At 41.8% G+C, this 13,085-nt stretch overlaps 1 protein-coding gene across 13 annotated transcripts in view; it reads left to right on the forward strand.

Annotated features, from left to right (window-relative positions):
* SLC37A1 (solute carrier family 37 member 1) overlaps window positions 1-13,085 on the forward strand; it is a 46,114-nt gene that overhangs the window by 4,353 nt on the left and 28,676 nt on the right. For 4 of the 13 annotated variants that reach the window (XR_005841815.2, XR_001470728.4, XM_015300960.4 and 1 more), the window contains exons 1-7: window positions 374-403; window positions 4,468-4,718; window positions 6,143-6,224; window positions 7,073-7,199; window positions 9,600-9,678; window positions 10,456-10,591; window positions 12,067-12,143. Coding sequence is in view for 10 of the 13 variants with exons in the window: in XM_015300960.4 (XP_015156446.2) it covers window positions 4,663-4,718; window positions 6,143-6,224; window positions 7,073-7,199; window positions 9,600-9,678; window positions 10,456-10,591; window positions 12,067-12,143 (557 nt within the window). In the remaining 3 variants the exon portion in view is untranslated. Of the gene's footprint in view, window positions 1-373; window positions 619-3,617; window positions 3,891-3,947; window positions 4,140-4,467; window positions 4,719-6,142; window positions 6,225-7,072; window positions 7,200-9,599; window positions 9,679-10,455; window positions 10,592-12,066; window positions 12,144-13,085 lie in introns of those variants that run through there. The other 9 variants (XR_005841817.2, XM_015300972.4, XM_015300966.4 and 6 more) reach the window with 5 other exon arrangements.

Raw genomic sequence — 13,085 nt, forward strand, 5'->3', positions numbered from 1 at the left:
CAGCTCAGGCTGCCCAGGGCCCCATCCAACCTGGCCTTGAGCGCCTCCAGGGATGGGGCAAATGCTTAAATGGTTATTCTTATTATTAGACAGTTTTCCCGTTAGTTTGCAGAAGACTCGCGGCAGCGGCTCCGCCGAGAACCCTGAGGAGCGTGCTGGGGGCGGCAGCTTCCCTCCGCCGGCCGTTAGAGGCGGGCCGGGGCCTCCGCGCCGCCGCGGCAGCCCGGTCCATAGCGCAACTCCTAACGGCGCGGCGGGGAGGGGCTCGGGCGGACCGGTTTCGCCGCGTAGCTCCCGCGGCCGGGGTGGCGATACGCGGCCGCGCCCGGCTCCGCTCGGCGCGGCTCAGGCCAGGCAGGAAGCAGGAAACCGCCGGCACCGGCTGGGAGAGCGGCGGCAGCGGGTAGGCGCGGCGGGCGGGCGGGCGGGGGGTGGCCGTGCACCTGCCACAGGCCAGGGAGGGCCGGGAGGGAGCAGCTCCGGCGCGGTGTGCCCGGAAGCCCGGTGGGAGCGCAGCGCTCAGCTCTGGGGCGCTTTGACCTCGGCCCGCGCTCGGCGTTCAGGGGCTGGGCCGGCCTGTGCTTCCTCGGCCCCGGTGCGGTTTGTTAAGGGCCCCAGGTACGGACTGGCTGTGTGCTTGCAGGAACCTTTGGCCTGTGTTCTTTAATCGGTTAGCTGTTTCCTGCTTGCTGTATTAATGTTAACCGGCACGGAGCTACGCCAGGAGAGGGGCAGCTGGGGATTAGGGAAAGGGTCTGCACCACAGGGCGGTGGGCATGGAACGGGCTGCCCAGGGCTGTGGGCACGGCCCCCAGTGCCGGAGTTCAGGAAGCGTTTGGACACTGCTCTCAGACTCAGGGTTTAATTTTGGGTGGTCCTGCGTGGAGACAGGAGCTGGACTTGATGATCCGTGTGGGTCCCTTCCAGCTCTGTATTCGATGCTTCTAAACAGATATGGCCATTTAGGTTGTCCTACAAGCTCCAAATCCAATGGATCTGACTATTTCTGGGTGAGGCTTTGCTGCTGAGTGTTACGGTATGCCTCGGCTATGTGTATGTCTGAAGGCCTCTTGAGCCCACACCCTGAGGACTTGGATTTGGTGTATGCAGAAGCAGCAGGCAATGTGTAGCTGTCCTCAAGCACGCAGTGCACAGAGAGGCAGGCACTAGGCAGACTCCACACTGTTCCCCCAGCACACCTAAGTATTCCTGCAGTATTTCTGGTGAGAAGAGCCAGTCACGAATGGCCACGCTTTCCTGAAACAGGGAGAGAACTGTGTTTCAGATGGTGCGGTGGAAGCCTGAAGGAACAGCATAAAATTTCAAAGGTTAAATACAGATTCTGAGTACCACAGTGTTCCTTCACGCGTTGCAGTACAGCCAAGAGGAAGTGCAGGTATCTGTTCTCCATTAGATAAAAACATTGCTGGAAATGAGAGTACAAAAGACCAGTTCAAGTGATTGAAGTTCATCTTTGTGCTTCATGAGTGAAATAGAAATGTAACAAATGTGTTGGTAAATGACCAGTTATTTGTTGTGGTCTGTTAATGCCCTTTCTGAATAATAGCTTGTTTTAAGAAACCCATTTCACCTACAGGAGGATGTGTTTTTTATAACCTGTTCATGACTTTTATTGCCACAGGTTTCTTGGCTGTTGTGTGAGAAGTTTTATTTGCTAATAGAGGCATGACCTGGAAGCCAGAGGAACTTCTGGATATACAGAGATAAGGTGTGGGCAAGGCAGTGAGGACTTGAGACATGAAACATACTCCAGACTGCGGGCTGTGGTCTGGGCCCACTCCTGCACTAGATAAGAAGAAATCAGCCCCTGCCAAATAGGCTCAGAGTGTGGTTCCAATGTCCAGTCCTCCCTGTGGGGCTACAGGGCTCTGCATTTACAACAGGGAGTTAGGAGCTTGTGGTTTTGGCTTTTCTTGTTTGTCTTTATTGGCTTGTTAGTTACTGACTTCCCAGGAAGCACTTAGGAGGAGGTGTGAGTGTGGTCCATGCAGCAGCTGCAGGGATGTGCAGCCTTCTGTGAACACATAGTGCATCTTACAAAAGGTTCCAGTGCTAAGTCTTTTTGCAACTGCTTACGCTGAAACTGTTAAGAGTAACCTGTTGAACAATTACTTTTCTGTGGTGGCCATTGCCTTATCCCACGATATTTTAAGGGAACTGTGTGAATAGGCTTAAGACTTCAGATCTTTGTTCTTTGCAAGCTTCCCACTTTTTTTCCTCAGTAAATATTTCTACCACCTCACTTACAGTGAGGTCACTTAACTCAAATACCAAAACTGTTATTTAACTGAGAGAAAGGGGAGATGGAGTCAGGGTATTGAAACAGATCAGCTACTGCTGGAAGAAAAGTTCATTCCTTCTCTGGGCTCCTTTGCCCACCTCTTTTTCCTCTTGCCTCTCTTCTTTCACAGGAGCTGTCTGTAGCTCATTTCCAACCAAGTATGAGATTAGTGATGACCATGTGTTGGTCTGCAGTTCAGCTGCCGTAACAGCTAGCTGTTATAAGGGGGCAGTGCCACCTTCAGTCCCTGTCCTTATGCTCCTGCTGCTTCAGGTTTATCCTACTTAGCAGTTAGATGGCCACAGAGGGACTTAGTATTTTCTTTTGGATCATCTGGTTTTCAGGGCAGATTTTCTGATAGATCAGTCATCAGAACCATCAGTGTGTGGGTACAAAGACCAGTATACAAGGAGGCAGGAACCCACGTCTGGGAGTGGGAGCAGGGAGGGAGGCAGGGTAGGAGAATCCTGACAGGAAGGCTGGGAATGATTATAGGGTTTGCTGATTGATTGCACAATCTGATGGAGGGCATGGAGGAGGAGGTGGAGCACAGGGAACAAGATTAGCAAGTCCATTCACTTTCAGAGAAGGGAGATAACAAGGACACAATGTGCCTCACAGCCGGGAAAACCCAACATTGCCCGGAGAGGTGGTGGAAGCCCATCCCTGGAAACGCCCAAGGTCAGACTGGGCAGAGCTCTGAGCAACCTGATGTAGCTGTAGGTGTCCCTGTTCATTGCAGTGGAGTTGGACCAGATGACCTTAAAAGACTCTTTTCAATTCAAACAATTCTGCGATTATATTACTCTGTGAAAAACAAAAGGCATGACAAAAATACATGTTAGAATAACGAACCAGACCCTTGATCTGGTCAGCTTTGACACAACGGAACTGAGTTCATTGTTGTCATTCAGCTGGCTGAGGACCATCAGCTTTGATTTCTTTAATAAGGTGACGGATAAAGGTGAGAGGAGAGAGGCTCATACCTCACCCTGCTGGGTGACAGTCTCTAAAATTCCTAGGTTAAGCCAGTCCTTTGGTTTTGGCAGGTGTGCTTACTTCAGAGGAGATTTTGCGTTATTTCACTTCCCACTGTTTGCCAGGAGAGCTGTTCCTGTATCCCACCAACTTTCAGGCTCAGGAGGATGTGCCTGGTGCTGACTTCACAAGCTTGGCTGGTGACAGGGCGGGGATTACACTGCAGATCCTGGTCATAGTCCTGGCACATCATTTGTCATCCTGTTGGGATGGCCCTGCTGTTAGCACACAGGGAGGCTCAGCTTGCCTGCTTGGGTTGCAGACACACCTTATGCCCACAGAGCCTCTTGTCATGTTACTCAACAGCTGGCTCAGGCTTGCTGCGAAATAACTGCAGCTAGTTCCTGTTGCGGTACCTTGTAATAAAGGATCAGTTGATTCTGCTGGGGGGCTTCAGCTAGAATTAGAAGAAACAGGAGGAATTCTACTACATTTTAGATCGAAGCGAATCAATGCTGCCGTAGTTTCGCTATTTTGCTGCATGCCAGGGGATGTAATTCACGTATGTGTGTGAGCCTGACTGCTGGGTGAGCTGCTGCAGGGAGCTCAGGTGGGGACATTCTTTTGTTTGTTCTTCCAGCTTCACTGACAGTTTGGTGCCTTGGGTGGCACTGATAGTGGGACAGGGGCATCAGGCTAGAATACGGAGTGCTGGTCAAGTGTTGCTGGCAGCATTGTTCAGCTGCACCCATTCGCAAGTTGAAGAATTCTCTATTCCAGGCTGAAAACACTGCAGTTGTTTTTGAGCAAATTTCAACCTCGTGAATGTTTACGATATGTTAAAATAGATCTTTCTAAGGTAGGTAATTGCCTATTTGTACTCTTTCGGGGACAAAAGCAGTGTTTTGATGTCAGCAGGCTTCGTGTTCTAAGTGCATCTTTTCCGTCTGCTTTCACTGCTCTATGCTAAGCTGACTTCTCAAAATAGATTATAAATGATAAAATGTAGGAGAGGTTGCAATTTATATTGGCTTGAAGTTCTCTGTTACATTTTTGATGTCTAGAAGGCTAGTTATGGTAATGACTTCTGTCTTGAATTGATCATCGCAGCTGAGATATGATTAGAAAATCTTACAGTACCTTGATAAGAATATTTACTTACTAGGTTTTCTTTTTTCAAAAATCAGCAATTAACAAAAACAGAGAGAAGCATTTGCCACGTAGTGGCTGAAGGTACAAGAACAAGATCTAAAGGGAAGTCTTCCAAGTTTGCAGCCTACAATTGCATGGCTTGTGGAAGATCTTTAATACACACTCTGAACAGCAGCTGAGGTTTTCACAAGCACGTAACTGTGTCACCTAAAATTTGATACCAGCTGTAGATGGCTCAGCTTCCTCCCGGGATTCGCTTCATCACTTCATTTTCACGAGATCAGTGGTAAGTCTTGAAGTATGGTGCTGACAATGTGAGTTTGTGTCTGGGATAGATTATTTTGTTCTCTTGCTCCATTTTTGCTTTTTTATTGCTTGGTATATGCAGCAAAAAAATGTTGTAAGTTGTATAACAAATATTGCTCACATTTTAAAAGTATTAGTCAAGTATGCGAGAGGGTAAATTATTTTGATCTTTCCTGTGCAAGATATGCTCTTGAAAGGATAACTTTCATATTTTTATATTCAAACTCTTGAGAACCCTTCTCGACTAAGATTATGTGTTTTAACCAGAAGTGTGTATTCTTCCCCATGAACTGATGTGTGATACAGACCTTTAAAATTACGGTTTTAATTCTTGGTACTGTAATATTAAAAAAAAACAAACAGTCCTGATAAGTGGATGGCATTGGTTTGTGTGCTTTCTGAGAGAGAGTACTGAATTAATTGTGTGTGAATAACAAAAATAACAAATGGAAGACAAAGCACTTCCTATTTAAACAATTTATCACAGTATAGAAGCAAGGACAGTGTCATTATACTTTTATCACTCATGGCAATGCCTTCAGTAATAGGGCTGAATAACTCAACTCACAGTAAAACACATCTTTTTATGTGCACATGCAGTTTTGTTTGCAGATTTTTTACATTAGGATCAAGGCTATAAAAGCCAGTAGGTATACTCTGATCCCTTTGCATTGTTAAAAGTAGAAATCTACAAAACACTCAGCTTCTTAAGCAGCTGAAACGTAAGTTCTGTAGGTAGATAATAGAATAGATTAGATTGCTGTGTTTGCCTTATGCTTGCAGTGGCAGAGTGACCTTATAATTCATTGGAGCTGCAGAGAAAGACCCCAGGATGCCAGTGAAGTACAAGGGAAAAGTCCTTCCAAGCCCAAAGATGCAGAATTATGTTCATGTGCTCCAGCTGACAGCACGTGCAAGCAGTGTCTGTCCATGCCGCAGTCCCTAGAAATGGCCAACTGCTGTTGTTGCAGAGGAAGGCAAAAATAAAGCAAAAATCCTAAAAGCAGTGTAAGGAAAGAAAAAGGTAATAAATCACAATAGTTAAAATGACAACTCAGTCATCTTTTACGTCTTAATTGTAACAGAAAGCTGGCTGAAACCATAAAATGTGAGATATGACTATCTATATGGTTAATATTAAACTGTCTTTTAATAGCCCCTGAAGGAAGGTTGTAAATGTGCAGATCAGCTCTGCAGACTGATGTGTTGGCCTGTATATCACCTTCGTATGACAATACTCCCTTCCAAAACCAGATGAGAGCAGGTGCTACTGCTGGAGTGGTTCTTCTGGCTGTTAGAGAATGTGAAAAAAAGTTGTCTTCACCTATTCCAAGATTACCAGTGTGTAATGCTTTCTGTAACAACGCTAAAAGTAAGTCATATCTATGTTTTTTTGTGTTACAGGTATAGAGCCTTCATTTTTACTCTCACCTTCTTCCTGTATGCCAGCTTCCATTTATCAAGGAAACCTATCAGTATAGTTAAGGTAAGTAAGGTTAAATTGTTATTTAAACATCCTTCTATTGTTATCAAACAAGGAAGTAGTCATCTTTTTCAGTGTTTTCTTTTGTAAAGGGCAGTGTTTAACTTGGAATGGTTTTAGAGATGAAAACCTGATGAGATTAGCACACAGGGACATTTACGTAATAAGTTTTAGTGAGACCACTCCTAGAATGTTGTGTATACTTCTGTTCTTTGAGCTTAAGACTTGGGACAGTTGTGCGTGCACTTGAGGCTGTTCATGTGAATTAATCCAGTGTATAGATATGTAACAGGGAACACGTTTACATTCTTATATTTGAGAAAATCTTCTTGCAACTGATGACTCAAATGTGCTAAAATTCAACTGACATTTACATGACTGTTCCAAGTCATGCTGTTGAGCATCATAGTTGTCTGTATGCTTGGGACTCCATGGTTTCACTTATGTTCCCAGTGAAGCTGGTGATGAGATATTCCCTATACCTACGTTTTTTTTTCTTTCTCATCTCATGTACCTGTAAGTTGCCAAGCACAAATCAAATCTTCCAGAGCTCTTGTACGTAACTGGTGAGTAACAGTGGGTATGGTAGTTCAGTATTAGTGAAGAATTTTGTAGTTCTGCACTTACAAACACCACTTCTCTATAACACATCGTTACTCACCACGTGGTTACTCTTTGGTGTAATGGTGGCTTCGCTGAACAGCAGCAGTTAATAATGGCTTAAAATTTTACTGATTTCATTGTGTTTGATGCAGGTTCACACAGAATTATTAAATTTCTTGCTGTATGGAGCTTAACAAGGGTTCTGTTGGAAGTGAATTTTCCGTTTTCAAATTTCCTTTCTGTATCAGGGAGAACTGCATAAGCATTGTGCTGCTTCACATGGAGTTGAACTCGGCTCCTACAGAGAATATGCTGCCCAGATTCAGTCTGTCAGAAAGCTGTCTAATGCATCTCAGTGTGGATGGGAGCCATTTGGTAAGGCATATTTTTCTGCCTTTTTTTTTCCCCCATAATAAAGTACTTATTAGTTTTCTGCCTCTTGCTATTCTTCCTACATGAGGAGATTTGGGAGTTGTATATGGGAGGGATGTATTTTTCAGTGTTCTCATTTGTTTTTTTCCAAAGAAAGTTAAGACTTGGCTTATGATGTCTTACCTCCTTGAAATCACTTAAACAATTGATGTTATTTTACCTGTTAGAGCTATAAGGTGGTTTCAGTAGAACCATTTTCAGTCAGGAAATGGGCCTGAAATTTAGATACGTCTTTAATATGTCTAAGGGACAGAATAAAATAAATGGTTGTGATTTTCTGCTGCCCAAGTTCAAGGTCTAGCAGACACTCAAATTAAATTACTTGGTGTTTATCCACACTGGAACTTTTATCTATACCTTTTTTATACCTTTTTATCTATAACTTTTATACTATACCTCTTTACTGGGAGAAAGAATATTTTTTCATCATTCTAATGGAGAAAATCTTGGGACTTAATTGAAGAGTGAAATTGACAACCTACTGGCTAGCTTATCAACCTGTCTTTTTACTCAGAAAGAAAGAATATTTGCCTACTTAGAAAGACACTTCAAATGTAATTGTACTGGAATTCAATGGAGATTTTAAATCATTCCTTGTCACTTTAATCACTGCCAAGAACATCAGTGGAGTAGAATAGTCAACTCCAGTCTGTCTAGCCATCAATAAGTCATTCTAATTAGTCTTTAATTAGCAATTTTAAAAAAAATCCACTCATCAAAGAGAATAAGAGATCTTAGCTCTAGGCTTTCTGTGGACAGAATTATATGTACTAACTGCCTGCTCCAAGGTAGTCAGTCAACTGAAATGATGTAGTCACGTTTTCAAATGTGGGGTGCAGTAAAACTTGATTGTTCTTTCTTGTCCCTTGACCAAGGGGAGACTGAGCTTACTTGTCTGAAATACTAGTTGGCTTTATTAATATTGAAAACTTCTGAGCTCTAGTGTTCTACTTTGTTCCATGACCACACATGTTTTTGCAAAGCTGTCTCTATGAGATGGCACTCTAAAGCTGTTCTTTCAGCTCTGTTTTTGAGGTGGCAGAGCTGGCAAGCTGGAGTGCCACTGAAAAAAAAAGGGCTTTTTAATAACAGCGACTTTATTCTTAGAGTCAGTGGGAGAGACATGGACCTGCTGGAGCATGTCTGGATGTGGGTCCCAAAAATGAACCAACAGATGCAACACCTTCCCTACAATGTCAGGCTGAGAAGGCCGGGGCTTTTCAGCCTGGAGAAAAGGTGGCTCCGGGCAGCCTGTCAGTATCTATAGCGGGACTGTGAGAAGGAAAGACACAGACTTTTTAGCAGAATCTATTGTGATAGAACAAGGGGAAATGGTATCAAGCTGAAAGAAGGGAGATTTAGACTGATACAAGGAAAAAGGTTTTATGCTAAAGGTTGTGAAGCGTTGGAACAGGTTGCCCAGAGAGGTGGTGGATGCCTCATCCCTGGAGACATGCAAGGTCAGGCTGAACGGGGCTCTGAGCAACCTGATGTAACTGTAGGTGTCCCTGTTCATTGCAGAGGGGTTGGACTAGATGAGTGTTAAAGGTTCCTTCCAACTCAGATGATTCTATGATTCTTTGAATTGTGGCTCCATGCAAACACATACAGTTGTCTTTCTTGGTATGAGCTCAGGTCTCTTGAGGCTCGAGATGTTTTTTCCATCTGGATGGAGTTCCTCCTGCTGCATCCTTCTATCCCACAAGTTCCATTTTGTTGTGATTATGGTCGTTCCTTGTAGAGAGCTGAACCTTATGTTTCTTTTTTTTAAACCAGACTTCTGTCACTGTGCTTTATGAGAAGTTAGAGAATGAAGTGTAGAAGAATTTAACCATTCAAAAAATGGTATTAAGACGATTCCTTAAAAAGCCTGTACAACGATGGATTTTTTTAAGCTATTTTTGCTTTTAGCACCACATATAGGAAACTTACACTTCCACTGCACTTTTGAGAATACCCTTTATGGTTCAGTTATTTGGTGGCTTTTTTTCTTTGGTTGGGCTCTTTTTTGTTTGTTTGTTTAAGGAGCTGTAAGAAGAGGATACCTTGCAAATAACTGCAAATAAATTCTTAAGTGGTGTTTTGAGTAAAGCAGAATTAAAAGTGGGTCTAGAAATATTTTCCTAATGTGCTACAAGTGAAAGCATACATTGTAGAGGTTTGTTGTTGTTGCTGTTAAATATGTTTTGCATAATGTGTGCTTAAGTCCCATTTAAAAGTGCTCATTTAAAATTAAATATCCAATGTACATCCACTGTGTCCTATGCATGTCATTTTTCTTATAATATATAAAAGTTATTGGCATGTATAAACTGATGATTTATTTTGAAAATATATTCTTAGATAAGAATAACTACAAGCAGTTACTGGGAGCACTGGATTACTCATTTCTGTGTGCATATGCAATTGGAATGTATTTAAGGTAAATCTCATTCTCTTGGAAACCTTCATCACTTAATATAGGAGGCCATACTATTCCCAATATATTGTCCTATCCTACTGTAAAGTTTCTGATGAAGAGAATGAGAACTTGGATGTCATTCTCCCATCTCTGTGCTAGTTGCTATAGAAAAAAAATGTATCTTCCTTAGTTCCCAATGGTATCATGCCTCTTGATGCACAGAAAGGTTTTTTTACTCTCCCAACTGCTTTGTGCATGAGTGCTTTTCAACTTGCAGTCTAACCTATATTTCTTTGGCATGCACTGGGGTTGGGATGCACATCCCTAAATTTTATCTGCATCCATTACGCATCTGTAGACTGAGGTGATGTGTCCTGTAGTGAAAGAACAGTAGCAGACACTATCAAAACGATCCATTGGATATTAACTGCCATTTGGAGTTGCCTCTTTTTCTTTACCAAAATTGAAACCCTCATAACTAGAGTCATTAGTAAGAGAGATAAATCTCATTTTAAATGACTGGAGATGTTCCCATGCTGTGGGCCATCTGCAAAATGATTCTGTAAGTCACTTCCAGTGGGCTTCAGGTGAGTATGTCCCTGAAAGATTGTTGTGCAGATGTTAGCCCTTGGTGGTTATTGGTCATGAAACATTTGTTGTTTTATTCTGCCAAGTACTCTACCAGTAAAGTTTCCCTTCAACAAGAATTAAGCAACACAAAATATTCTTTATTCCTGAAAGCTTTGTGATCTGATTTTTAATTATAGCTTTTCTTTTTCTTTCCTTCCACTTTTCAAGTGGAATAATAGGAGAACGGCTGCCCATCCGGTACTATCTGACAGTTGGAATGCTTGCTAGCGGGCTCTTCACTGCAATGTTTGGATTGGGTTATTTCTGTAATATACATAATCTGTGGTTTTACATAATGGCCCAGGTAGGCATGATTTTCTTTAGATAGTCTGACTTTCCATGGTGCTTTTTAATGTTGTGTTGTTATTGTTTCTTTTGAGTCGCTAGCCATGATTAGTGGTTAGATGGGAGGATATGAAGGCTGACGTCTGTCATCAGCAGTAACGTACAGAAATGATAGAGCGGATAGCCTCAGGTTTAAAAAAAACAACAAGAAATCTTTGAAAACAAATTAGTGTTTTAGTCTGTGTCAAATCCATTAATGATCAAATCTTTGCGGGCTTAGATGTGGATGAGTTTTAAAACAAATGTATTTACTTTTGTCATTCTGCCAAGACCTGAATGATTCATCTTGGCTTTCTCTGCAGGACAATTATATTTATGCGGCTAATGATGGAGTCTCCCACGTTGGTGTGGCTGAGAAACTGGCAGCCTCTTTAATAAAATCTGTTGTGTGGGATTTTTCAGAGTGCTTGTAGACCTCATCAGGCATCACAAAAATATTTACCATTGACCCAGAATGGAATTTTGATCATGACCAGTGTATGATTAGCACTCCTGAGTCATTTTGGACAGGTCTACACCTTCCGCTGTTGCTTTCTCTGTATTATCTTGGTTGCATTTTCACAGCTGGCATGTTTGCATGGCATGTGTAATGTGATTTGCAGCAATACAGACTTGAGCACTGAAAGCTTTTATAACCATTTCACCAAGTCACCTGTTAAACTGTGTCAGTGCCACAGGGCTGTTAGCCTGTGTTGTTTCCAAGACTGAAGCCAGTTCCCTTAGGCATAGGCTGTGTGCTTACCAGTGCTGTACCGCATGATGTGGACAGTGAGTCCTGTAACACAAAGGTGTGAGACTGCTTCATTTTGAGTTCGGTTGCTCATTGTGAATTATTATACTGTAATCTTTGTTTTTATGAGCAATTGTCTGACAGTGAGCTTTTAGGAATTGAGTTCAGTTAGGAATATTCCTTTATATCTGTGCAACTTACAGGCCAAAATAACTCTTACCTCAGTCTGAATACAGTATATTACATTTCTCCTCTTAGCTTATTTGCATATGTCTTTTAATCATTTCAACTCTAGTGTTCAGAGTTGTCCAGTCTTCAAGAAAGTTTTTTATTTTTTCACTTCAATTGCAGATATACTTTGCCATATGTTCAAACTGAGTGAAGTACTGTGTAGCTCTTAGAGCTTGGGGAATTGATTTGCCTGTTCTGTGTTGTCTGTGAAATGTGATTTTTTTTTGGTAAGCACGTGATTGAATTTAGGTTTTTTGTGAACAGGAAATCTTTAGGGACAGGGAAGAACCCCTGTGAAATGTTTCAGCTTGTTTATTCTTGAAAAATAATGCTTTTGAACCCCCCAGTAAAATTCTGAAATGAAAGCACTTGTGCAGTCTTCCTTTTCCCGATGCAGCACTCAACAGGAATTATGTAGGGACTTAACTTGTCATAGGCTGTGCTTATTTATTATTGCTTCTATATGCTTTCAGATAGCTAATGGATTGGTGCAGACTACTGGCTGGCCAAGCGTCGTTACATGTATTGGCAACTGGTTTGGAAAAGGAAGGTAAATAATACATAATGCAAAGTTTTGGAAGTACATATCAGTGCGTTTCGGGCTGTAAGGTTATAGTCAGTGTAAGTATCTACCTATTGCTTCAGTGATGCTTTGGGATAAAAGAAAAGCTAGGTGGATCCTTGACAGAAGTTTTCTGGTTAGCTTACATTTCAATTTGAAATATTCTCTTTCATGTCAAATTAGTGTTATCTGGTAACTCCTTCGTTTGATGTTTAATTTTTCAGATGAATTGTTTTGGAATTCTTGCAAATATTACCAGTCTAAAACCACTTTCGATAAAAGCTGTTATCTTGCCTTTTTAACGTGTTTTCATCTGTGTTTCAAAGCAGTTGTCAGAGTATAGCTCTAAAGATATCTTTTTGACTAATATATTCTTTCTAACACACTTAGAAAAACCTGAAATTTAACTTAAAAAAGAAAAGAGATCACAGCTGACTTAACCTTTCTTTTTGTCACTTTGTTTAAATCATCCCTTTTTTTTTCCTTTATTTTTTTAAATCCTGCATACAGATCACTCTTAATGCTTGTTTTATCATATCATGCAGAAATCTTCCAGGAATTTTGTGAGAGCTGCGTGTTAAATTTATTAGATCTGATGGTGGTTGATGGCTGTAGCATATAGTAGTGCTATTTAGTGCTGTCCGTTGTAGATATCATCAAAAGAACATTATTGTCAATCAGTTCCAGGGGAGTATGTATGAGAATTCAGTATAAGCTTTCTATGTAAAACTGTGAGGCAATTCAAAAATACAGTGTCAAATTACTGAAAAGAATTGATAGGTCTGTGCATAGCAGATGCATTCATTCAGATATTTTTTTTAAGCAAAAGCAACAGTCTTTGGTCCTAGGAGGCTACATGATGGACTGATGGATAGAGCTCTGGTCTGATGTCTCTGAGTTGGTTCTTGTTTTCATTTTGCTACCAATCCC

Source organism: Gallus gallus, chromosome 1, assembly GCF_016699485.2.
Source record: "Gallus gallus isolate bGalGal1 chromosome 1, bGalGal1.mat.broiler.GRCg7b, whole genome shotgun sequence".
In the NCBI taxonomy this organism is placed as follows: domain Eukaryota; kingdom Metazoa; phylum Chordata; class Aves; order Galliformes; family Phasianidae; genus Gallus; species Gallus gallus.